The sequence below is a fragment of the Gambusia affinis genome, linkage group LG22 (genome assembly GCF_019740435.1).
Source record: "Gambusia affinis linkage group LG22, SWU_Gaff_1.0, whole genome shotgun sequence".
Classification (NCBI taxonomy): Eukaryota; Metazoa; Chordata; class Actinopteri; order Cyprinodontiformes; family Poeciliidae; genus Gambusia; species Gambusia affinis.
In genome coordinates, this window is record NC_057889.1 from 19,642,681 (window position 1) to 19,668,820 (window position 26,140).

General features: G+C 42.2%; 1 protein-coding gene across 1 annotated transcript in view; it reads right to left on the minus strand.

Moving 5' to 3' along the window:
• Positions 1 to 24,013, minus strand: part of snap25a (synaptosome associated protein 25a) — a 40,453-nt gene extending 16,440 nt beyond the window's left edge. Inside the window, exons 1-3 of the mRNA XM_044106769.1 lie at positions 23,822 to 24,013; positions 3,623 to 3,766; positions 782 to 823 (exon numbers count right to left, since the gene is read on the minus strand). Of these exons, the coding sequence (XP_043962704.1) occupies positions 782 to 823; positions 3,623 to 3,694 (114 nt within the window). The 5' untranslated portion in view covers positions 3,695 to 3,766; positions 23,822 to 24,013. The remainder of the gene's footprint in view (positions 1 to 781; positions 824 to 3,622; positions 3,767 to 23,821) is intronic.
• Between the last annotated feature and the right edge of the window lie 2,127 nt (positions 24,014 to 26,140).

Sequence of the window (26,140 nt, forward strand, 5' to 3'; positions counted from 1 at the left end):
TCCCAGATGTGTTGTGATCCTTTTGTTTCTTAGATTCTCTGACAAAATAAGTTTTTCTGCATTATGTCGCGTCAGAACCACAAGCGTTAGCCTGATGTGCTGTGCAGTGTTAGCATTGGTTCTTCCTCACGCTGTTCCCCTACAAAGCTCGGAGCTTCTAACAGCATGATTTTCTTTAGGTCGTTCTTTTCTATAAAGTAAATCAGATTTATGGACTGCATGATGAATAGTTGTGGTATGTTTGATAACATTAAGCTGCTCTAATCTAGATTTTACTGTTTCTTGTGTTGGTTTTATGTTTTGTAAGGTTTTCTATTGTACAGCGCTTTCTGATTGTACGTTTGTGACAAGCGCTTTACAAATAAACTTTACCTACTAAACTTTACTAATCGCCTCCATTTTGTCCCTTGGTTGCCATGACAACGTCTGTTCTCTAATGTTCTAACAAAACTTTGAGGCCTGCATAGAAAAGCTACACAGATGAATTGGACACCACTGATTTAGGAACTTTTAGGTAAGCTGGGCTTGATATAAATTCATGCCACACTTTTCAGATTTCATTTCTTATGAAATCCCATCAGAATGCACTGAGGTTCGAACGTTTGAAGGCTGCAGAATGACAAAAGGTTCTGTGCTTTCTGTGAGGTTCTGCGTCTACACACACCTGCACCGTGAATTAAAGTCGATCAAAACTTCATTTTTGACTTCTTTCTATGTATTTCTTTTACAAACTGCTGTAGTTTCCCATGGTTGACTGTTCAGTGCTGTGGGTTTTTCTTACCTCCTCCACCAGCTGCAGCATACGACGAGTGCTCTCCAGTGACTGCGAAGAGATTAAAGATGGAATTATTATTCTCCATCTGAAATTACAAACACAGCAGCTTGAAAACGACAGTCGACTCTTCGTGATGTTTCAGCTGTTTTTTTGTTGTTTGCTTTTTTAAAGCAACAGCTCTGTGATTTTTCTCCCAAGTCAACATCAGGACCTAAAAGCTTCTTTAGAGTCAGAAGCAAAAAAAGAAAAAAAAAGAAAAGGAAAAAGAAGCTATAATTGTGGTGCCGCCATTTTGTGCATGCTCTGTGCTGACGCGTGTGTGTGTGCATGTGTGAGTGTGTGTGCGTGTCTGTTTAATATTCTGCTCAGCTGTGCCACAGTGAGTCATATGTGGAGCTGCAGGGTTCTGGGCCAGTCTGCTCCAGGCCATCACAATGACGTTGTTTCTCTGTCTGACACGCTCTCACAAAGAACAGAGAGGAGCTCTGGAACGCCAACGGAACGCCAGCGGAACTCCAACGGAACGCCAGAGAAACGCCAGCGGAACTCCAGAGGAACGCCAGCGGAACTCCAGAGGAACGCCAGCGGAACTCCAACGGAACGCCAGAGAAACGCCAGCGGAACTCCAGAGGAACGCCAGCGGAACTCCAGAGGAACGCCAGAGGAACTCCAGAGGAACGCCAGCGGAACTCCAACGGAACGCCAGAGAAACGCCAGCGGAACTCCAGAGGAACGCCAGCGGAACTCCAGAGGAACGCCAGCGGAACTCCAGAGGAACGCCAGAGGAACGCCAGAGGAACTCCAGAGGAACTCCAGAGGAACGCCAGAGGAACTCCAGAGGAACGCCAGCGGAACTCCAACGGAACGCCAGCGGAACTCCAACGGAACGCCAGAGGAACGCCAGAGGAACTCCAGAGGAACGCCAGCGGAACTCCAGAGGAACTCCAACGGAACGCCAGAGGAACTCCAACGGAACGCCAGAGGAACGCCAGCGGAACTCCAGAGGAACTCCAGAGGAACGCCAGAGGAACTCCAGAGGAACTCCAGAGGAACTCCAGAGGAACGCCAGAGGAACGCCACGCAGTCGGCTTTGTACGGAGCTGCTGCTCTCACAATGCAACTACCCCCTCTCTCACCTGTGCGACATACGCGCGTGTCTGATAAAAAATGAGAATATAGCGGAAAAGTTCCATATTTTTTTCCCTCTGAATCTCTTTTCAGACGCCTCACGTGTCTGTTTAAAATCAAATTTTTTTTTATTGATTGTGTGCGAAGAGAATTTTTATTTGCTGCCAATATCAAGATTACAAATGTCCTCAAATGGGCTTGTTGTGGCAGAATGTATTAATAAAACACCTTTAAAACATAAATGAAATAAATAAATAAGTCTTATCGAGCATCTTTTCACGCTGATCGGTTCCTCCAGTGTTTTTTCAATTTGTTTTTTGTTGTAGTCAAAATTATTTGATTTTGTGGCGCTACTTTAGAAATATTTGTGAGAAATTTTGCCGTACTTGGACTTCGTTAGGTCTGTCACGATTACTAATTTTGTTGGGTGATATATTATCCCAGAAGTTAGTGTGATAAATGATAAAATTGTTGTCTTGAGACCATTTTCCAGTGATATAGTAGTAACATAGTGATATAGTAACAATGCAAGAACACATTTTAAAGATCAATAAATTTTAAATTCTAATAAACATTTAACATCGGAACTGGAAGACAATTTAGATATCCAGAGTAAATAAATATAATAACAGAAACAACAAACAAATAAAATGAATTCTGAAGTTTCTGTAAACAAGACTGTCCTTCAAAAAAATGGCTGATAAAGAACAAAACCCCAGACTGAGGAGTTTTGTCATCCAGTTTTTTAGTAGAAATAGAGAAAAGATGAAAACAATAAATTATGCAAGTGGAAATTATTGAGCTGGTTTTGATTTATTGCTTATTGTGACAGGCCTAGTGTGATAGCAAAAGTAAGAAACATTGCCATCTGCTGGTGAAAGTTCACGGTCATTCCCATGTTTGTGACAGTTTGAATAAACTCCCAATTATGCATTAGATCGAAAAAGTGCGGAGATTTGTTGATTTCACGTGAAATAATGGAGGAACCGATTGATGCATCGTGGTAACGTACAGCTCAAAACTGCTTAGATTTGACCAATAAAATAAAGCAACTGATTTATTTGTGGAGGGCCACATAAAAAGCTGCGCCGGACCGGATTTGGCCCCCGGGCCCTGAGTTTGATACAACTGACCTTATGCAATATTCCAAATTCTGAATCAGAGAATTTTTGTTCTGGTTTGTAGGCCACAGGTTTTTGTTCTCCGTAAGCCGTAATCATCAACATTAATAGAAATAACGCTTGAATTGTTTCACTCTATAATGAATCTATATAACATGTGTCAAACCTGAGGCTCGTGGGCCAAATCCGGTCTGCTGTAACTATTTATGTGGCCCTCTAGACTCTAACGAGCCACATGAATAGAACAATAATAAGAACTTTCTTAGCTTTTATTTGCATAGTGCCAAATTACATCAACGTGAAAAGATGTTCAACATTATTAAATTTTTTCTAAGTTCTCATTGAATGAGAACGTTCTAATATTTTGTTAGTAGGAAGTTTTATAAATACATTGACATGAAAATGAGTCAAACATACGAGCTTCTTTTTCAAAAAGGATTTACAAAAAATCCTGAACTTTTCCACAATATTCCCATTTTTCAGCTGTAACATTGTGTGCTGTTGCATCTCTGCTTGTTACGAGGCGGCGGGTGTTCGCGTGTTTTCACTCCACCGTACGCCGAACAGCTGCGGCCGGGCAGAAGTGTGTTCTTCTCACCTCGTCGGCCAGCTGGTCGGCGCGCTGCTGCATGTCTGACAGCTCATTGCGCATGTCGGAGTCATCGGCCATGGCTGCTGGATGTGGGGGGTGGAGAGGGTCTCCAAGAGGGAAGAGAAGATCCTAATGGGAATCAGGGGTGGGCTGCAAGAGACAGAGAGAGAGAATGAAGGTTTTAGCCGAGTTTAGCAGACACTGGTGTAATCTAGTGAGGACTTGATTATTGAAGAAGATGACTATGATGGTTAAAACCTGGAATACAGGAGGAAAATTTAACTGGAGTATCCCCAACTTCCTGTGTAACATTCCTGAATAAAATGAAGATCTTTGAAGGATTAGCCAAAAAGAGTCAGCAGAGTTCACAAGTAAAGTTCGATTCATATTGACATTCAGAGCATTTTACCCCAGAGCCATATTATTCACCAGGTCATCAATGCATTCATAACATCTCAACTTTCCAACTGCAAGATGGCCGCCCTTTCTGTTAAGTCGGGTTTGTTTCCTTTCTCTGATTCAGAAAAAATGTGAAGTCAGAACACCATGCAAAACATGTCTGTTTTATTGCTATGAACATTATTATATTATGAATAAAGCCCAGACTTAAATTTTACTTAACTAACTACAAAGATTTTGACATGTTACAAGCTTAATGGAATTAGTCCCAATTTTTTTTTTTTTTTACAAACAAAACACAGAGCCAGAATCTTTGTATTCAGGTTTTCTGGCCTTTCAGGACGGAGTCTGTATAATTTGGAACAGAAGGTTTGGGCCAACTGGACGCGTCTCATTGTTGTGACGCAGCGAGCGGTTGCTTGATGTATTGCATCAGAGCTCCAGCTGCGCTCTGTCGCATCACAACAAGCATCTCCTGGCTCTATTCATCGCATCACGAAGCCTGGCTGTGGCGCGATCACACGGCCTTCCTCCGCACACACCCACATCAGAAGGTTTCTGAGAAGGAGACAAGGAATCGCTTCCACCTTCAGTGTCACATTTATCCTTCACAAGTCAGCCGAAACCCCCCCAAAACAAATCGGTTTGAGGGAATAAAAAACACACAAATGCTGGATACAGAAGTGTGTACGCTCTTAAATTAATACTTTGTTGAAGAGGTTTTTGGTTACATCTTGTGACATTTCTTGTCCACATCGTTAGATGATGATGGTCAAGCCATACTTGTCTTGGGCTCCCGTGAAGGTTGATTGGTGGAACTGAATTGAAAGCTGCTTCAACAAAGTATTAGTTTAACTATGTGAGTTTATCCAACTGTGTTATTGCAGCTCCTTAAAATCTTTTTCTTTTAAAGGGGCAGTATTATGTATTTTCCATGCACATGGTACCATTTTACAGCACAATCAAGTAATTATGCTACTAGTTCAGTTGTTGCAAAAATCCTATATATTAAATATAACTCAAACAAAATTTGACTTCATAATTTAATGCCTTAAAATTAAGTCTCTGTCTCTTTAAGAAGCTCCTACTCTTTCTGGAGCTTTCTTTCTGGAAGTTATCACAACATGGCTCCTCTTTTAAACCTCCAACAACGTTTTTACCAGGTTTCACTGAGAAGTAGATCGCATGATGAGCTCAGCAGTGCAGTTCCACCAGGTGTTTGCTAATTGCTGCTGGCTAGTCTGAAGGATCTGAGTGGGGGAATTGCAGGGGGGCATGGGGGGGAGCTCGGAAACTGCAGCTCAGAGGAGGACCTTCGTCCTCAAAGGCGGAGCTAGGTCCACCCAGACGTTTTGCACAGCTGAATGGTTGCCATGGGGGTCTTAAGGATCTCTCAAGCATGCAAGAAAGAATCAAAGCAACACTTACAAGATTTCAAGCTCAAAAGAGTACATTTTACATAGTACTTCCCCTCTAATCTCTTCCTTTAACAGATTTGTTTGTTTGTAGTTTGTATAATACAGGCTATATGGCAGATTAAATGAGGATTAATGGTACAGAATATTTCTGTCCACTAAAATCTGGCATTTTAATACGTATGTGTAGAATTCAATGTGACTCTAGCTGGTGTAGTGAAAGGAGCCCATCTGCCTCCATGCATGTGGACAGACGCTACACTGAATCCACAGCTGCATCATAATGATTAGGCCTCTGCATTCATTCAGGAGACGGTTTATTTAAATGAAGCTTTTGCACGTTGAGCTGGAAACCATTGTGTTTACGCAACATGCCCATTCCAGTTCTTCCCCGCTCCACTTCTTGCCATGTTCCCTCCCCCCAAAACACACGCACACACACACTCTCTCCGGCTCCTTGCCTCGTTTCAGCATTTAGCTACGCTGGTTACGTAAACCCCGGAGTGGTCAGCGCAGTGCAGAGCTTCATGCCTGGATCAAAAATACTGAAGGAAGATGGAGCGTCATCGGCTACCCGTGTCGTTGCATAACTCAAGTAGAGGCAATTAAATTTTCACAGGCTGCAGCGACCTTTTACTTTACATCCCCAATCAAAAGCTGAGCGCTTTGCATCGTGGCTGCCCTCCACACGGCCAGCGTCAGGCTTTCTCATGAAATACAGAGAGAACGGTGAACAAAAGCAGCATGTTGTCACCTGGTAAATCACTGGCTGTCGCAATACCTCCTAAACCAGAACCACCGTGAAGCCAACACTGTTTCTGTCAATCTGGAGAGATGTCGCTCTCCAGATCAAACTGTTGACCTGTGAGTCGTTAGGAAGGCTGCGCTATCATCCAGGAAATACCTCCACTACAGAGGACAGACATTTGTCCTGAGCCCACCATCTGATTTAGATTCTGGTGAGGCTGTCTGAGTTACATTTTATTTTTAAATGCAGCTACTGGCAGTTCACTGAGAGAGAATCCTCATTTTGTTTTGAGATACAACGATGGCTTAAGAATTAGAACTGGCAGAAATGTCCTAACCTCTAACATTTTTGGTGTTTTACTGCCAACATACCTTTAATAACTTCATTGTAATTTTGATAGATCAACACATTTAAAAGTTGTGTTTTACTTTATAAATTCACATTTTGCTTGAAGTCTTTTGGGGAATCAACTGACTATTTGCCTCAGCCAGATTGGATGGAGATCATCTGTGAACACCAGAGTCTTTTCACAGAATAGATTTAGGTCTAGACTTTGACTAGACCATTGTAACACATGAATGATCTAAACCATTCCATTGCAGTGCCAGCTGTTTGTTAAGGGTCGATGTTAACCTGGAAAATTAGCATAAAGGACTGATTTCACTGGAACTATGGGGCAGGTCGAAAGGCCTGAAAACAAGCCGCAACCAACCAGCCAACCAACCAACCAACCAACCAAACCAGCCAACCAGCCAACCAACCAGCCAGCCAACCAACCAACCAACCAGCCAGCCAACAACCAGCCAACCAACCAACCAGCCAGCTAGCCAACCAACCAACCAACCAACCAGCCAGCCAACAACCAGCCAACCAACCAACCAGCCAGCCAACCAACCAGCCATCCAGCCAACCAGCCAACAACCAGCCAACCAACCAACCAACCAGCCAGCCAACCAACCAGCCATCCAGCCAACCAGCCAGCCAACAACCAGCCAGCCAGCCAACAACCAGCCATCCAGCCAACCAACCAACCAACCAGCCAGCCAACCAACCAGCCATCCAGCCAACCAGCCAGCCAACAACCAGCCAACCAACCAGCCAACCAGCCAGCCAGCCAACCAACCAGCCAGCCAGCCAACCAACCAGCCAACCAACCAGCCAACCAACCAACCAACCAACCAACCAGCCAACCAGCCAACCAGCCAACCAACCAGCCAGCCAACAACCATCCAACCAACCAACCAGCCAGCCAGCCAGCCAACCAGCCAGCCAGCCAGCCAACCAACCAACCAACAACCAGCCAACCAGCCAGCCAGCCAACCAACCAGCCAACCAGCCAGCCAACCAACCAACCAGCCAACAACCAGCCAACCAACCAGCCAACCAACCAGCCAGCCAACAACCAGCCAACCAACCAACCAGCCAGCCAACAACCAGCCAACCAACCAACCAGCCAGCCAGCCAACCAACTAGCCAACCAGCCAACCAGCCAGCCAACCAACCAGCCAACCAGCCATCCAGCCAACCAACCAACCAACTAGCCAACCAACCAACCAACCAACCAGCCAGCCAACCAACAAGCCAGCCAGCCAACAACCAGCCAACCAACCAACCAACCAACTAGCCAACCAACCAACCAACCAGTCAACCAACCAACCAACCAACAACCAACCAGCCAGCCAGCCAACCAACCAGCCAAACAAATTTGCCAACCATGGCCTACCATCACATCCACTTTGCAGTGGCACTAACAACAATTCGCTGTGGAATTTTTAGTAAGAAATGTATTGATTTGATTTATTGCTCAAATTCATTCTATCCCTGTTATGAAACCACACTGGAGTTCTACTAAGTTCCTAAGGAAAACCAACTACTTCACATTTTTGTCAGAACAGGCTTACTGCCAAGCTGCTTGCTTTTATATACACTTGTGGGAAAGGAAATGATTGGAGCACCTGAATATAATGCTAATCATGAATGTTTTTATTTAAATCCAGTTCTGCCATCTTCTCAATCTACAGAGAGAATACTGCAGCCTCCGTCTTCACAGACACGCACATACAGATACGTAGTGAGACACTTTGTGACAATGTTTTCATGAGACTGTTTTTTTCTTCCCAGCAATAATCTGACATATTTGTGGCCCAACCTCCATTTGTTCCATTCACAAACCCACATTTTTTATTTATTTACAACCCAGCCAATGCACCGTGTCTGCCGGCTCTGAGTCGCCACAGACCCGTGAGTCCTTTGCTCCTGACTTTTTATAACCCTGTCATTGGCTGTTACACTCCCGCTGACGTTTATGGCGGCTAACGGTAAGCAGTGTGACCTCTTCACCTGACGCGAACAGGATGACAGCGAAGCAACAGGGAATGGAAAAAAGAAGGACTCACACTGCCGGTAATTAAAATCATGAATACAGACTGTTGATTGGTGCTCTGAATACACAAATCCAACCGTGCGCCGCTGCTGTTGTGTGCGCGTGCAAACAGGCGCGTACTCTCTCGCTTTAGTGCCTCCATTTTGTTCCGAGGTCGGGGGACAGAGTGAGGTTTGCTGATTTCATTTATGGCTTAAAAAAGGTGCTGTAGCTACAGGTCGCTACAGGTCATTGAACTTTTATTGCTGCTGCCTAGAAAACAGAGTTCATCTCATTGCATTAGAATACATCTGACAACGTCATTTGTTTCAGCAATTCAATTAAAAAATGTTTACTATATTGTAACTTATGAAGTCTGACATTTTTAAAGCATTTTTTCATAGTAAGTTTGATAATTCAGTTTCAGTTTCTTAGAAAATTTTCATTACAGCCGACGGTTAAAAGGGCGGTATAATGAATTTTCCAGGAATGTAGTTCTGTTTTATAGCACTGTAGCATTATGTTACATTCAGCTGATATAAAAATACTGAAAATATCAAACATCACTTAAAAGAAATTTAACTTCGAAATCTGACACTTTGAAATCAGCCCTCTGTCTCTTTAAGAAGCTCCTACTCTATCCGACAGTCCACCTTCAGCACGTTTTCACAACATTACTTCTCCATGATGCTGTTTGCAACTGTTGGACTGAAAAGCAGTTGGTATGATGAGCTCAGCAGATTTTTAATTCCACCAGGTGTTCGTGAATTGCAGCTGCTGCTAGTCTGAAGGGGCCCAATCGAGAAGGGGTGGGGACTGCAGCTCTAAGGCGGAGCTTTGTGAGGGCAACCATTTAGGCACCCTGAATGGTTGTCATGGAGATGCAAGGATTCTTCAAATATGCATAAAAGAATCAAAGCAACATTTCAGGTATGTTTTTGATGAGAGAATAACATTATAACCTGAAAAATTTTACATTTACAAAATTCAACCCCTTTAAGAATTAAAAAAAAGTGACCCTACTGAAAGTACGATATGTTGACGTGCCATAAAAACCATGTACGCAGTGGAGACTCCTGCTGCAAGTTACAAACATGAGGTTTAGCTCACATTTGTGAGTCCTGCTGGAAAATGAAACCAGAATCACCATAAAGCTTTTGAGCAGCAGGAAAAATGAAACTTGATAAACCACAGCGGACCAAAACAAATACATGACATGGCAACTTAAAACATTGCTCAAGTTGAAACTTCACACCAGACTTCAAACAACATGGACTCTGTCCTAAAACAAATGTTAAATTATCTTTGATCTGAACTGATGTCGCCTCTGGTTCAGAAGTGACTAAATATGAGCGATAATTCATCAATCTCAACTAAACACTTGAATGGGTGCTGCTCTGTAGACCTCCACATTGCTGTTATTGCTAATGCTTGTGAGATTTTCTCCTTCCACTCAACTTCCCAGATAATATCACTGGCTACAGCGCTCTGTGAACAGACAGGTTCTTAGATAATGTCATGTCAGCCGTCTTCTTCATGACTGTGTGGGTCACCTGTGTCAAACCCGAGACCCGGGGGCCAAATCTGGTCCACCGCAGCTTCTTATGCGGCCCTCTAGGTTTCAAGAATAAAAACTTCAAGATAACAGCAGGGTGCTTAAATATCTTTTTATCAGTCAAATCAAAGCATCTTTTTTCTGTATGCATGTATGATACAAATTACATAAGTCAGTCCCTCCAGTATTTCACGCAAAATCAACAGAACTCTGCACCTTTTCACGCTAATCCGTTCTATAAGTTTATTGTAACTTTTCCACACAAATGGTCAAAAACATTAGGTGGCAGCATTTCCTACTTCTGCTACACAGAAGTGCAAATACTGCAAAATTTCTTGCAAATATTTCTAAATTAGCCACAGATTCAGTGATTCTGACTTAAACAATAGCGAAATCTTTCAGGGACTGATCAACGCGACAAGATATTCAACATTATTTAATTTTAGGAAGTACTCAATAATTGCAGACGAAGCTATTAATTAATCGGTTTTGTCAACACATCCTGACACAACAAGAAAATTCATGATCTTGATGTGACCGAAATTGAAAATGGTATATAGACCATAACACAGCACCAGCATTTCTGCTATGAAAAATCATTCCCGTTATTAATCATTTTATGAAGTACTGCAATTTTCTAAGGAAGAGGATTTTGCGTTTTCAGAAAGCGCAAGAAAGAATCATTGAAATGATCATGTTCCAATTTAAATGACTGAAATAAACTCTGCTTCATTTCATTTTCTGTTTTATTTCATCCGTTTTGCTTAATGAAATCCTAGATGACAAACAGCTCTGCCTCATCTCTGCAGTCATCACCATGTTTACTCTCCTCTTAAATCTCTGACAGTTGTTTTTTTTCAGCATTTAATTGGACAGAATTAAAGCGTGGAGCGTTTAATCTCACACTGAATCACCGGGCATTTCCCAGATTCTCCATCTCAACAACCAAAACAATTCATGATGTATTACATGATGCATTTAACTGCAAAAAGCTTCAGGTTTTGCTTCGTAAGATAATTCATTGTGTTTGCCTCGGTTTTACTGCAGAGCCTTGTTGTCGCTTGGCAAAGACACACAATGGTTCTCTGTCCGATGAGTCAGTTGGTTCGTGTTGTTTGACATCCAGTATTGCTTTCACATTTTAATGTTTTATTTAGCTCTGCATGTTTGTCTGCTACCTTTTGAATGACACATGTAATTATGAAAGTGAAATACAGAAAATTTCCTACAAATAGTGAGAAGCATAACTCCTTCATAAACTCCTGGTGAAATTGCCACTGCAGTACCAGATGTTTGTTGGAGTTACCAAGGTAACCCCGTTACTTGGTACGGCTCATGACACCAATTCAACAAGGTCAGTGCGACAAAAACATTCAATTGAAGTACATCAAGTGAAGTTTTTAAAAATAAAAATAAAAATTATAAAGTGCCAGATGTTTCTATCTGGTTGAAGGAGCGAAAGACTGAAGAAATGTCTTTAGAGGTCAAAGTGAAAATTTTAGGGGAAATTGCACCTCTATGTCTAAATTCATCAACTTCACATTAAATCAACAACTGGATGATTGAACAAGGTGTTCCGAGAGCACAATGATCCCCAAACACACAGTAGATTGGATAATGTAGGTTAGCATTTGGCTCCTAGTGTGGCTCTGATCTTAACCAACATACACATTTTTGGATTCTACCTAAAGAGCCAGGTCTGTTTCAGGAAACCAGACAAGTTAAATGAGTTGCACTGTGACATGAAGGGTGGCTAAAGGCGGGATCTTTCTGTCTCCACTGCTAAACAAATCTTTGACACTAACACTTTAAAACACACTTTAGCTTGTGGTGGCGAAGAACAAACCGAGTCAAAAATGCACAAGTGTGCAATCCCACCAGAAGTGTTTATTTTGCTTTAATCCCGCTCTGGTTCATTTGCCTAAAAAGCCAGGCTCGTTTTGGGAAGTGTGAATACATAATCGAACTCTGATGCGAACCAAAACAGCAAACTCTGGTCCACCTAAAAACCTCGGCCTCGATTCGGTTGAAGTGACCTGGTGCGATTCGAATGCGTATGTCAATGCGGACCACTCCAAAAGCAGGACGAGAACAATAGCAAAGGGCATTGTGGGTAAATACAACCCAAAACAAACCAAAACTACCATTAGTGGGAGAAATGGCTTTTACCAATAAAAGAGAAATCCTACAACCACTAAGCTCTGACGCCACTCCATTTGTGTTTACATCTCATCAAGAAGGAAGTTGCATTCAGTGTCTTCTTCAGAGGTTTTTATGCAATTTCCTTCAGTGGTTCTTGGTGCAGCGCCACCACAGGTGTGGAGGTGAACAGGGATTTCAAGCGTTGAGGTTAGTTTGAGACACTGCAGTGTGAAAACAAACCACACAAGCTGAAAATGGAACAAATATTGCAATGTGGTTCCCAATCAAAGTGAGTCTACTGGACGATCAGGTGAGAAAACACCTGGACTCCTTATAATTTACACAAAAACCTGTATACAGACACCTGAAATTAATCTCTCCATTTGGATGGCTTTCTCCTCATTAGAATGGAAAGCAGTCAGTTGAGGGAGTCTGATCGCCCCGTCTACTGGAAGGAGAATCAGAACTCACTGGTCGGACAATAAAACTATTCTGGCCAGAGAATTTCTTGGCAGAATGAACTAGAGGGCTTCTGAACTTGTTACCTCTAACATCTATGTGGAGGTTGCTAACAGCTGAAAGGACATTAAAGTCTCCCAGTGAGGTGGGACTTCTATTCCAGAAGGCAAAGCAATGCAACCTCAGTCTGAGAGACCAAGTGTCTGAAGCTGAAGGCCCCTGCAGTGACATCCCAGTGCTCTGCTCTAAAAATGTTGTGCATTATTGAGCAAGAGAAGTCCAGAAACCCTCATTTATTCATCTGTTCCCACCATTAGTGCCCACATGGCACAGACACACGGGTAAGTGGAGAAAAACCGGAGGAATATAGCTGGGTTGGTCGTCAGCTTTGGTCTGTAACAGTTTCTACCTGGTAGCTGTCTTACTGTAATGGTGACTGCAGGGGTCCAGTTAAGGTACAGCACACTTATATTTAACTGCAAAATGCATGACTTCACTGTGCTGTCAGAAAACAGAACCTTTATGTTTTGGAACTTGCAAAGCGTTCCATCTGCGACTTGACTAATGCTTTAAACCCGAATAAGAGAGACAGGTGGAGATTAATCAAAAATGTGTCACCAGAGACAAACCAGAGCTGGTTGTTGTTTCTAGAAATGGAGGGTCAGTTTAGTTTTGTACTCAGTGACTTGCATCAATTCCACTTTGTTGTTCTTCATAGTGTTTGAGAAGTCGGTCACTAGAAATCAGAAACAGGTCATGACCTCATACCTAGCGTAACTCTGCTGCAGTCACAGATATGAAAACAAGTTTGCCTTTTGCTCACTGAGGGAGCTAACTGTTAGCAACGCAAAATGATTACAATGCATTCATCTGCATATTATTCATTCAACCGCTGCAGCAACCTGTTTACAGACAAGGTTACCAACTACTGCATCCTTAGATGATTTAATGAAGAGTTTATCACTCCAACTGTTACTACTGTTGCTTTGTGATGCAGCCATGTTGGATTTCAGGGTTGCCGAAACCTCTGGCATCAACTTTAAATGTTTTAAAAGTCACTAACTTTATCTGTAATGCTGTAATAAAGAACTCAAACATAAGTCAAACAAAAATGTCAAACATTAGCATGTAGTAGCACTTAAAGCTACTACAGACTGAGTCTGTGCGAGTTACAAAGCCTCAGACTGCAGTGATGCTGTGGCTGTAGTGCCACAGGGACGTGTGTGTTTGGTTCTTTGACGGTTCTTTGACGTCTGAGCAAATTTCTCTATTTGCTCAGATAATTTGTATTTGTTTGCCGATCTGAAACATAAAATAAAAAACGGAAGAGGGCAGAAACTTTTTCACTGCCCTCTTCACTGCCTTTTTCACAGAAGAGGGCAGTGAAAATGTTTCTGCCCTCTTCCGTTTTTTATTTTATGTTTCAGATCGGCAAACAAATACAAATTATCTGAGCAAATAGAGAAATTTGAAATCACGACTCAGTCAAATTTCCCCAATGACAACCAGGACTGATTGTCAGACCTGTAGAAAGAAAAAAAATCACTAAAGTAGATCCTGTCTGACAATAAGAAGAAGGCAAGATAAGAAAAAAATCCACATTTTGTACCAAACTAAAGGAACTGAAGAACAGATAGGAAATGAAGTATTTGATGTCAAGCAACCTGGAAAGATTTACAAAGTCATTTCTAAGGCTTTAAGACTCTAGAGACCCACATTACCCACAAATGGAGAACACAGAACAATGGTGAACCTTTTCTGGAGTTGCCAGTCTACCAACTTCAAGAGCGACTTGACAACGACGTGAAGGATGTGATTCTGGCTCTTTACTCTGAACGACAGTTACTCGAGTTTCAGTGAGAGCCGTTCTCTGTTTTTCATAACTTTTCTTGCTCGTAATGCTCTGCACACACTGTCATAGCTACTTATTTCATTTAAAATGATATTTATTACGTAGGAGAAGCACCGCATTCAAGAAGAAAAAAAACGGAAAGTCTATAGGAGAGTACCATGCCCAAACTCGACCACAAAAAAATGTCTACTTGGAATGGGATGTGCGGTATCACACACATCTAGTAGAGTGGCCTAGTTAAAATCTAGACTGACTCTAGGGAGATGCTGGTGGATGATGTTAAACAGGTCCTTCATAATAAAAAAAACCTCTTCAATATGTAGGAATTAATACAATTCTGTAAAGGAAAGTGGCTCAAAAGACTCACTACCGGTCGTTAAATGTTTCGTTTGTTGCGGAGTAAATAAGCAAGTAAAAGCAAGTTAAGATTTTACCTTTAGGTAAAACAGAATGTTCTGAGTTGATCCACCACACCTGTTTGGTTCTCCAACACCAGCTTTATCAATCACATTACAAAACCGTCACTCCGAGGATGATTTATAACATCTGTAAAATCTGTTATTATGGGTTTCTCAGATCATTCAGAAAACTATAACCACTGGGTAGATGAAGATGTCTGTGTGGAGAAACAGGGGCCTTCAGAAGGAATCTGCGTCACAACGCGCTACCAGGCATGTTATACAACACCAATGCAAATTCTACAGGGAATGTTGTATCCTTGCCAGCAGCGGTTTATGATGGAGAATTGGACTACAGCAGACATTACAGGATACTCTGAGCTATCAACGATCTACTGAAGCTAAAGGTTCAACCACCAACGCCTGATATCTGGGTGGTACGTAAAATCCCCAAAATGTCGTCGGAGTCTGCAGTCATCGAGCAAGAACAGAAAACAGGATTGTTTTTATTGCCTGTAATGTTTCAGCTTCGTTTTGTTTCAGATCCGACAGCCTGAGGGTGTGGACGAGGCTTTTGACTCAGAACTAACCGGCGTCTATTCCTGTCCGTACGCGCAGAGGAAACAAGGCAGTAAAAGAAGAAAAGCCGTGGCGCAGATTGGGGGTCTTTATTTTTAGAATCAAAGGCAAATTAAAAAATGACAGAAAGTACAAAGAAATATGCTGTGTTTAAAAAAAAAAAGGACTAAAATAAGAACAAAGCGTTCTGAGCACATCCTGTCAAAGACATTTATTTGTATTCGGTTGCCTCTTCGGTCTGGAGCCCACACAGTCACATTCATAACCATGTGGCCGCTGCCGATGACACTTCAGCGGACAGAGGGCCCGGGGGAGACGACGGTTGACGAGCCGGGTACGACAGGAAGGGGGCGCTCACGGCTGTATGCTGTACAGCTAAAGGGAAAAATAAAAAAAGGAGCAGAGATGGTTCCTGTGCTGCAGGTTACTGCAGTTAAACAAATAACCGGTAATCACCCAAGGATCTTCTGCACAAACCCACCGCAGCCTGAACGGAGAGCCACTTCTACTTTCTGAGCGTATAAAAGCAGCAGATGTGGGTTTTATTTTCTGTGGAGGTGATGGAAACCCGGGGCAGGAAACGATCGGAGCGGCAGCGGCGCACGGCGTTCCTCGTGTTTTTCTGAGATGCTGCAGCGTTCCGTCAAGATGTTATCCTCTAATCCAGCTGAACATATTTAGCTGCTCTACTAGTCACAGCTTTGTATGGCCTTGGGATCTATGACGCAGGATATAACACTGCAGTCCCAATCTGGACTTCACCGAAAGAATTTGCAGGTTTCTTTCTATCAAATGTGGACAACAGTTAAAAACCCTGAAAGGGGCAGGATGTGTTTTCTAGGCACATAGTGCCTTTTGATATCTTCAGTTATTCTAAAAATGCTAATAAATATCTTAAATATGACTTAAAATAAATCTGACTCTGAAATTGGGCCTCATGTCTGTTTAAGAAACTCCTGCTCTTTCTGAATCTCCGCCCTTTGGAAGTCATCACAACGTGGCTCCTTTATTAACCCTTTAACAACGTTTTTAGCACTGAGAAGTAGTTTGCAAAAAGAGCTTCCACCAGGTGTTTGCTAATTGCTGCTGGCTAGTCTGAAGGAGCTGAGTGGGGTGAGTCAGGCTTGGAAACTGCCGCTCTGAGGAGGAGCTTCTTCCTCAAAGGGGGAGCTAGGTTCATCCAGGCGTTTGCACAGCTGAATGGTTGCCATGGAGATTAAAGGATTTCTCAAACATGAATGAAAGAATCAGGGATATATTCTAGGTATGTTTTTGATGATTATATAACAATATAACATGATATAAAGCTCAAAAAAGTCGATTTTATATGATTCTACTTGATGGACATTGTTGAGTCATTCAGGACTTGCATAAAAACATCTCAAGTATGTTAAGATATCTTGCAATGTTATACTGTCCATAACATTGCAAGATACATATAAAGAATATAGCTGATACCTATTATGCTTGTTATGAGAAAGAGGAATATAAATTAGTTTCTCAAATAAAATGTAGTTCAAATTTAAGACATTTAAGAAATGTCTTAAATTTGACAAATTACAGGCAGATACTTGCAGAGAGAAACTGGAATTTATCATTTAGCCTCAGAAGGTGGGACCAAGTGAGTCAATCCTCAACTCAAGGCAAAGTTCAAAACCCTTCATGTTCAGTCTTAAGAAGTCATGTGACAAAATGTGAACTTTATTCAGATTTTAAACGTGGTTTTGTTTGCTACACCAACCAGCAGGGCGAATTGAATTTCAAAATCTTCTGACCATCTCTGGAAAGCTTAGCACAGCTTAACATGCCAGTGATGATGAGGCTCACTGCCCAGGGCACCAGGCCATCAGGGGACAGCGCTCACACAAAATTGTCTGTCTGTGCAACCAAAACAAATTCCCTGTTGTTACATCATGTTGAGAATGCCCAGTTAACAACATGAAAAGGTGCCTCTGTGTTGTAGACAAGTTAAGCACCTTAGAACGCTAGTGATGCTAATGGTGAAACTTTATACAAATTAATTTACTACTAACAGCTTTTTAAATAATCCAGAGTGCATTGGATCACTCATAACTCAAAATTCAAAACACTTAAAGTGCTCAAATCTGAATTGGATTACGTCTCGTCTCATAAATATAAATGACATGGTGGCATTCGTCATGGAAACGCCACTGCTTGAACACGTCACGACATCATCCTTTAGCAAACAGCGAACAGACCGCGCGCTGCGGCGTTTTGTGGGGAAAGGTACAACAAACAGGAAATGTGCTGACTGTTCTCGCTTCACCGACCCAAACATACAACGCCTGGATATGATTTCAGAGTGAAAGCGGAAGGCTTGGACGCTGGTTTCAACTTACAACAACAAGGTCCGAGGCGTGGCCGATACTCATGGATCCACAGATCCATGAGCAACTCGAGCTGTTTATGTCGCTTCCTGCGTACGCACGCAGAAATGAGCAACGACTGCCTGTTTACAGGATGTTTACGCCGTTTTCTCTCCTCAAATCACTAAGGTATGTTTACTTTAGCTTTTTATTCTTTTGCTTTCCTTTTAATTTCTTCTTAGAGTCTTTTACAGCACTCAAAAGTATATTATATGAGCAGAAGCAGGGACAGATGGCGGTAAGATGGCAGCACCGGACCATCAAAATAGATCTGCATCACAGACACTAAAGTGGATTTCAGAGACAAGAAATGGGAATTTTAAGACAACATTAACTTCCTGCAGCTGCTATGGTTCTTCATTGAGATGGTAACAATGATTAGGGCTGAATTTAGACCATTTCCACTCAGTGGATATTGGACAATCAGTATTGAATTACTTATTTCCAGACTGGAACGGCTTTGCTATGGTGGAGGTGTCAAATATTAAGCTAGAATTAATAATGTTCTTCATGGATACATATGAAAGGAGCTCCACTGCGCCGCTGCTGCTCGAAGGCCTGCGTCTGGGCAGGGGCCATTTTGTTTCTGTGTTTTTGTTTACTGTACACGCAGAGCGTTTCTCGGAACAAGCAGGACAGTCCCACAGGAGCTGACTGGACAGGAAAAAAGCTCAACTTTGGCAGCTCCCACCTGCAGAAAAACCCACCGCTCTTCTTCCAGGTCCCTCAAAACAACCTCAGACTGCAAAACTGGAGCTCTGCTTTTGTCTTTTGTCTTAAGAACTCAATATTTTTCAGGAAAATTAGCTCTTTTAAAGTCAAACCTGAAGAATGTGAAGCACAAAGCGTTAGTGTTTAGCTTAGCTCAGAATGCTACGGCACACATACAATCTGTGAATATAACATTTAGAGTACATGTTGCTGCTGTGTTACATTGTGATACCCGATAAAGCAGTAAGGAAGCAACTACTTTGTGAACAAACACATTGAACAATGTTAGCCTAGCTGTCTTAACTAAGCTAAGAAGAAGAAAAAGACAACAACAAAACAACACACACCTGTTATCCCCCATTATCTTCTGTTAAACAATCTGTAACCCAGTAAATCGGCGACCAACATACCAACTGAAAAGAATCTAGGAATCTTTCTAGCAACTCAGTGACTGGCATCAACTAGCGTGACGACGCTAAGCAATGCTAGCATTTTTAGCTTTGCTGAAATGGCTGGTAACTGTTGTCCTCAGGCTACTTGACCCTATTCCAATTACTCAAAAATGATCCTTTTTGTTGTAGATTTCAGAAAAAATATGGAGACAATTGCAGCAAACTACCCTGAGCAACAAAAACACACAAACATCAGCCGTGTCTCATTTGTCATATAAGAATGTTTGCCTGGTGTCAGAAAAGCAAACAAAGGGAAGTTGTTGAGTAAAGGCTGAAAAACAAATCATTTTGTGATTTGTGTGGTATTAAACTTTACTGTGATCCAAATTCAGGTCAGAAAACCAGCAGGATCGTAAGCTAGCCTGAGACTTGGCTCCGACGTATCAACAACCCATTGAATACCACTGCATTCAATGTGGTTAGACACTGTGGAAACATGTGTACAATTAGTAGCAATCAGGGGTAAAACACAGCTTATTACTACATCTCTCTATGCTTTCATAAGCTGAGAAGCCATATTGGATTTTCAGGTCAGAGACTGTGACTGAACTCTATAATTTATGGAACGCTTCCAGTTTGGTTTCTGAAACATCTTCCTGTTGGTAGTTTCTCACTTATGTCCAAAATTAGAGATGGGTATCACTCTATTGCCCATCTCTGCCAGCCATCCATCCATTCTCTAACACCCTTATCCCTAGTGGAGTCAGGAGGTCTGGTGTCTATCTCCAGCTAACGTTTCGGGCGAGAGGTGGGGTCACCCTGGACAGGTCGCCAGTCTATCGCAGGGCATTGCCCATCTCTTATAAAATCCAATTAAGATAACAATGAGTCATTCTGGAATATTAATAAACCCTAAGTGGGAAAGCTTGGAAGCCCAAAAACCTGACATGAAATTTGGATCGTTACTTTTGATGTTCAAAGTATTTTTCAAACGATGCTTTCTTCAAACAATGCCCATTGACTAGTAAAGTTAAGTTTTCACCAAATATTTGTGGAAAACTGATATCACAGTTATTATCACCGGATAAAATACCATAAAATTTTAAGCCTTAGCATGGTCTGTGTACATCCTATTCAATAAATACATTTACACCTTTTTAAAATTTAGCAAGTGTTCCTGACATGAAATTGGTTTACATTTTTTTACATTTTTAATCTTGTAAGTGTACTGATCAATCTGCTGTATGTTTCAGCAACATTATGTATAATTGTGGCTCTTCTGTTTTGAATAAAAGTCATTTACGTTTAAATCAAACTGTCGATACCTTAAAATCACAAAATGTGCTATTTTTACTCAATGTTATCAATTTATCTAAAGGTCAGGTCCATATTGCCCATCACCACTCAGACTCAATATCTGAATCTCATCCACCTTTACTCAAAATCCACGTTTAACGGGCTTTGAGTGAAAGAGAAGACGACAAAGTTAAAACATCCAATTCCTGCACATGGTGGTCATGGCTCTATTGGCTGCATTCAAAGAAAGGGAAGGTAAACAATACAACCAGCGGTTAAACTGAGGTCTGAGGCGACTGGAACCAGCTGACGAAAGCTGGTGGTCCACATCTTTTGCCTGAGTGGACCTAAAAAAGGCGCTTTAGCAGAAAATAGCAGTCGCTTATTGCTGGGAGCGCAGACAGGTACGCTCATTTATCATCTCCTGCAGGAGCCTGTACGCAGAAGCTGAACCCATTCTGAGAGGATGGATCTGGGTTGGAGTTTTTTTTTTTATGTGGATCAATATATGATAAAATACCCTGAATGCAGAGTATTTTATTCACGGTTCTATAACATAAATAGACTATGATCAAATCACCCTATATGTTACCTTTTTTACGCATTTTCTTATGTTACAAACACAAAGTGGAAGGGAAAAGATACGTAGAGTTCAAACGTGAAATGCGTGGCTTGTTTTTGCATTCAGTCTCCCTAAATTAGTCCAAAGTCAGTCCAGGGCCGGTTCCCTGGATGTTTTAGCTCTTTCTCTGGTTCAGCACACCTGGATCAAATGATGGGTCTCTGCACAACATTATGAACAGCTCAACAGGTAATTGGGCCATTTTAATCAAACGCCGTAAAAATTGACATAAAACCTATATGAAATCACAACAGAAAGAAATACTGTAAAGTGGAAAACATAAGTGCTTGGTCAATTCACAGAAACCTTTGTAAACTATCAAGCAAAATGTTTATGTAGTTTATAAAGAAACAATAAGCAAGTATAATCACATTTAGCCTATTTGTTAAAACTACAAATGGTAGTAAAAAAATTCTAAGTCATAACCAAACAGTTCTATTAATAATAGGAATTGAATAATGGTAGAAGACTATGATAACATCACCTTCCTAAGATAATATTTGCATATTGTTTCTCCTAAAAACAATAAAAACTCAGACATGATCATTTCTCAACTGAATACCCCCGGACCGAACTTGAAAAACGCAGTTAGCTAATAGCACTTAGCATTTGTCAACAACTCATATGTTGACATGCTGCCAGAATTACAGTGCTATAAATAATTGAACATTATTTAACGAAGCTTCTTGGCAGATAATTTGCTTCAAGGAAATGCACTCGAATCTTTATTATAAGCATTACACCCATAACTAAGAACTTATTTCTCCAAAAACGTCCTCCCTGACCCGTCTGCTGCGTTCCTTGGCCTGCCATGTTTGTTCTCGAATGTTCGGAGATCTACAGCGAACAGCCGGACTCCATTTTTATTAATTACTTCTGAACACAGCTGGAAATCAGGTAGGGGCATCAAGGAGAGGTTCATATTACAACACAAGCCACAATTTTCTCCTTTGTTTCATTTTTGTAAACAGAATGTTGAAAACCCACTTCTCGGTTTTCCTTCCACTCCGAACAATCAGCCGCCATATTTGGTGGCGTCATTATTCACCGGGCTCGTGGAGAGCTGCATGACGAAAATATGAAGGCCCGCTCCCCTCAGCGCCAGATAATAATATTTTTTTTAAAAAACAACCACAAAACACGCAATGCTCCGAATCAGTCCCACAGCCACGGCTGCTGCAGATTCACGCGGGTAGTGAACGATGACCGGGGTATCTCTGAGAAACAATGACCGGGTGAGTCACCACCGTTCCCCCGCAGAGAGCAGGATCTGCCTCTCCAGCTCACACCCCCCTCACTGTTACCGTGACTCCCCTGCTCTGCAGTCCAACACGGTGGGGGTGGGGGGAGGAGGGGGTTACTGCAGAATGTGATCCTGATCATGGTCATGTTTGGCCTTTTTTCTTTCTTTTTTTCTTGGACAAGATTCAGACCAATTCACGTCTTTCCTCAGTAAGTATGTCAAACTTGAAGCAGCGTCCATCTGGGAGCATGCGGCCGGTGTGCGCCATGTGGTTCGTGTGAAGCAATTCCAGCTGCGCCAGAGATGCAATCTGCTGCATCATCGCATTTAAGGACAGTCGAGCCTGAATGTCTCACGGCAGCAGTCATGGCAACGCGGAGAAACGGCCGTCTGAACACGCGGCTGTCACTCGAGTTTGGGAGATGATCTTGATTTGTTTTTAGATGACAGAATTTGTGAGATCGTGTTTTTTCTTTTTCCTGCCGCAACAACCACAAAGCAGCCCTGGATGTTCCTCCTGATGCCTGGAGGAACAGGCTGAGAGCTGGATGCGGGAATCGGCGCTCGATTTGCGCCACTTGAGTCCACAGATGGACCCTGAAGGTGGAGAGTATAGAGGAGGAATCACGCGGGTGGGTGGGTGGGTGTCATAGTGCGGGTTTCACCACGGCTCTCCCTGGAGGGAACCCCTCAACCCCCCCGCCCCACCACATCACCTTAACACCCACCATCAAGATCTTTTTTGGCGCTCTTTCCGCGCCACGATCACGTAAAAAGGGCCTGAAGGCAATAAAAAAAGGGAGCGACGCATTTTTATAGGAAGATCGTGCGCCCCCCCCCTACCCCCCACCCTTTCCCCCCTCCCTGACAGGCTCCACCGCAGTATCACCCCCTCCCCCCCCCAACCCACACACACACACACACACACACACACCTCGCCTCCTGTTTGCCTCAGGAAGCTCGGTGTGTGTGTGCGTGCGTGTGTGTGTGCCTTTGGAGGCTGTCAGACTGATTCATGCTTCATCAACTTGCTGCGACATCAGCGAGCTTCATCAAAACATCTAAATAAATAATATTAATAAAAGGTGGTCGGAGGCGGGCGGGGGGAGAGGGGTATTCGGACACACAATCCGCCCCCAAAAAAAACAAACAAACAAACAAAAAAAAAAAACTCTCGCGCACCTGCAAGAAATCTACGGCGCTGTCCGCGGTGCTGAAAAGAAAGAAAGAAAAAAAACGCCCACATCCACAACGTGCGCAATATTAGCGCAGCGGCGAGTTCCTGCCCAGCCAACACGCTGCGTGTTTCGGATCCGTCACCCTTGGGGTGTGTATATGTGTGTGTATGTGTAAGGGGAGGGGGAGAGGCGGAGGTCACGCATCGCCTCCCCACTGTTCCTGTTCCTTCCCGCGTCAATAAGCGCATAAATCAACTAATCCGTTTTCGAACCAACAAATTACGCCATTTTTTCCCCTCCTGATTAGCTTCATTTGTAACACGGAGAAGTTGAAGAGGGAAAAAACAAACAAACAAACAAACCAACAAACCAAAATATGACGTCAGCCGCTTGAATCCGGTCAAAGCCTCTCGTGTTAAAGAAAGACGGAAAGAAAGTGCCTCGTTTAGATTGAGGTGAGCTCTTACCTGTGCCTGCTGTCAGTGGCCCGCAGTCAGTATGGGACGGAGCGGAGCGTCTGTGTCGACCAGCAGCTGTGCAGAAACACACACACTCTTTCTATTTCTCTCTCTCTCTCCCTCTCTCTCTCTCTCTCTCTGTGACTGGGATGCTGCAAAGGCACTGCGCGTCCTTCTGCTTCCTCCTCGCTTCTTCTTCAATGGTGGAGGGGTTGGGGCGGGGGGAGCAGTGCAACTCTTGTCAAAGATGGCGGACACTTTTGACGTCAGCAGCAGCTTTTAATAGATATCTGTCAGAGAAAGACACACACAAACACACAGAGAGAGAGAGAGAGTGAAAAAGACAATATTTACATGTTGTAAAAGTCCTGACACAAGCTTTTCATTTCACCTCAGATGCACCGATGATTTTTTTTTTTTTAGTGTCGCTGCTTCTTTTTCTTTAGTGATTCAGTGAATAAATGTTTTCATATATTCATCGATTATAAGAGGTTAAAATGAATCGTTTGGTTTTCTGGCAGAAAAGTGTGGTGTGCCCCTTTAAATAAATCTGTTCCGTAAGATGACGTATTAAGGCCTTTGTAAATGAAAATTAATAATAGTAAAAATAGGAAAGGGTGAACATACACTGAACCACTTTGTCACAAGGACAAATACATTTCTGTTAAAAAAAAAACCTTGGAAATTTCAGGGGGTTTTTTTGAGAAAATGTCTGAGATTAATCTCAAAATTTAAATTTTCTCTCAACTTTTCAATTTCTGAAATGTGGAAATTTCCGAGATTGTTCTAGAAAATTTATGAGATTAATCTAAAATTTTGTAGTTTTTTGGTGGAAATTTGATCCATTTTTCTACCTACAATAGCCCCAAAATGTAACTTTATTATAACGTTGCATCATGTTATAATGTTATGCCCTCATCAATAACTTACCTGTAGTGTTGTTTGGATTCTTTCATTCATGTTTGAGAAATCTTTTACATCTCCATGGCAACCATCCAGCTGTGCAAAACACCTGGGTGGACCTAGCCCCGCCTCCGAAACGCAGCTCCTCCTCTGAGCTGCAGTGTCCGTAATTCAGAGCCCCTCCCCCAACCCTCCACTCAGCTCCTTCAGACTAGCCAGCAGCAATTAGCAAACACCTGGTGGAAGTACAAAGAGCTCGTTATAGGAGTTACTTCTCCAGGAAACCCTGGCAAAAACGTTGATAAAGAGTTCATAGGGTTTAGTTTTCTACTATCTTTTGTGGATGTATCATATTTTGTTTTCTTTCATTTTCAGGACGGATCATGTTTTGACTCATTCCTGTGGAACAAACAGAACCGGAGCAGAACCGGTGTTTTCTGCGCACGTCGACCCGGCAGCGTGGGAACGTTCCCCTCCAGCCGCTGCCTGCCGCCGGAGCAAATGAGTCTTCGATTGCTCTGAAGCGAACCTGTCTCCTAAATTAATGACAATGATAACTCTGCATGAAGAATCCATTCAGAGAGGAGAGGAAAATGAGCGGAGAGGCAGAGAGCGAGAGAGAGAGAGAGAGAGATCAGTCGCTGCGCGCAGGGCTGCGTTATCCGGCGCAAACCGTGGGTGTGTGTTCTGCGGACAGGAGTGTGTGAGCAGAGCAAACCTGGTTAGGGTTGGGTGTGGAGTTTCTGTTTGGCGAGAGGAAACAAAAACTCTGCTAAATCAACTCAGAGAAGGATTTTTTTTTCAAAGCTTAATAAAAGAAACGATATGGAGGAAAAAAGTCTATTTATCTTGTTCATAATTGATATATTTATGGAGGATGGATTCTGACATAATTGACAAACAAGCATAAAAATCCCATACCAAATATTGCATCCAAAAAATAAAATAAGTTCCAAGCTTATTTGATTATACAGTATTAAATAAACAATTTATCAGTATTAATTTTACCTCGTCTCTATTATTTGATTTTCCAATTTATTCTTATTGGGCTTTTTTTTTTTTTTCAGTTCCCTGATTTAAACAAAACAAAACAAACAAACAAACAAAAAAACAAACATTATGTGTCATTGTATATTCATCACATTTTTTTTCTGTTCTTTTTCACTATGACATTTTTTAAAATGTGATATTTCATTTATTGTCTGTCCCATATTTACTTCTTTTTAAAAAAAAAAATATTGTAAAATAATAAAAAAAAATTTTTTTAAGTTTACTGTGGACTTTTTTAAACAGACATTGTGAGACACGGTGTTGGCCCCATCATGCTGTGGAGAAGCTTTTCTTGAGCTCCTCAGACTGATGGGAAGACGGTTGGAGGTTTTTTACTGGCCTGATTAGATTCTCCAAAACACTGGAGTGTGTGAC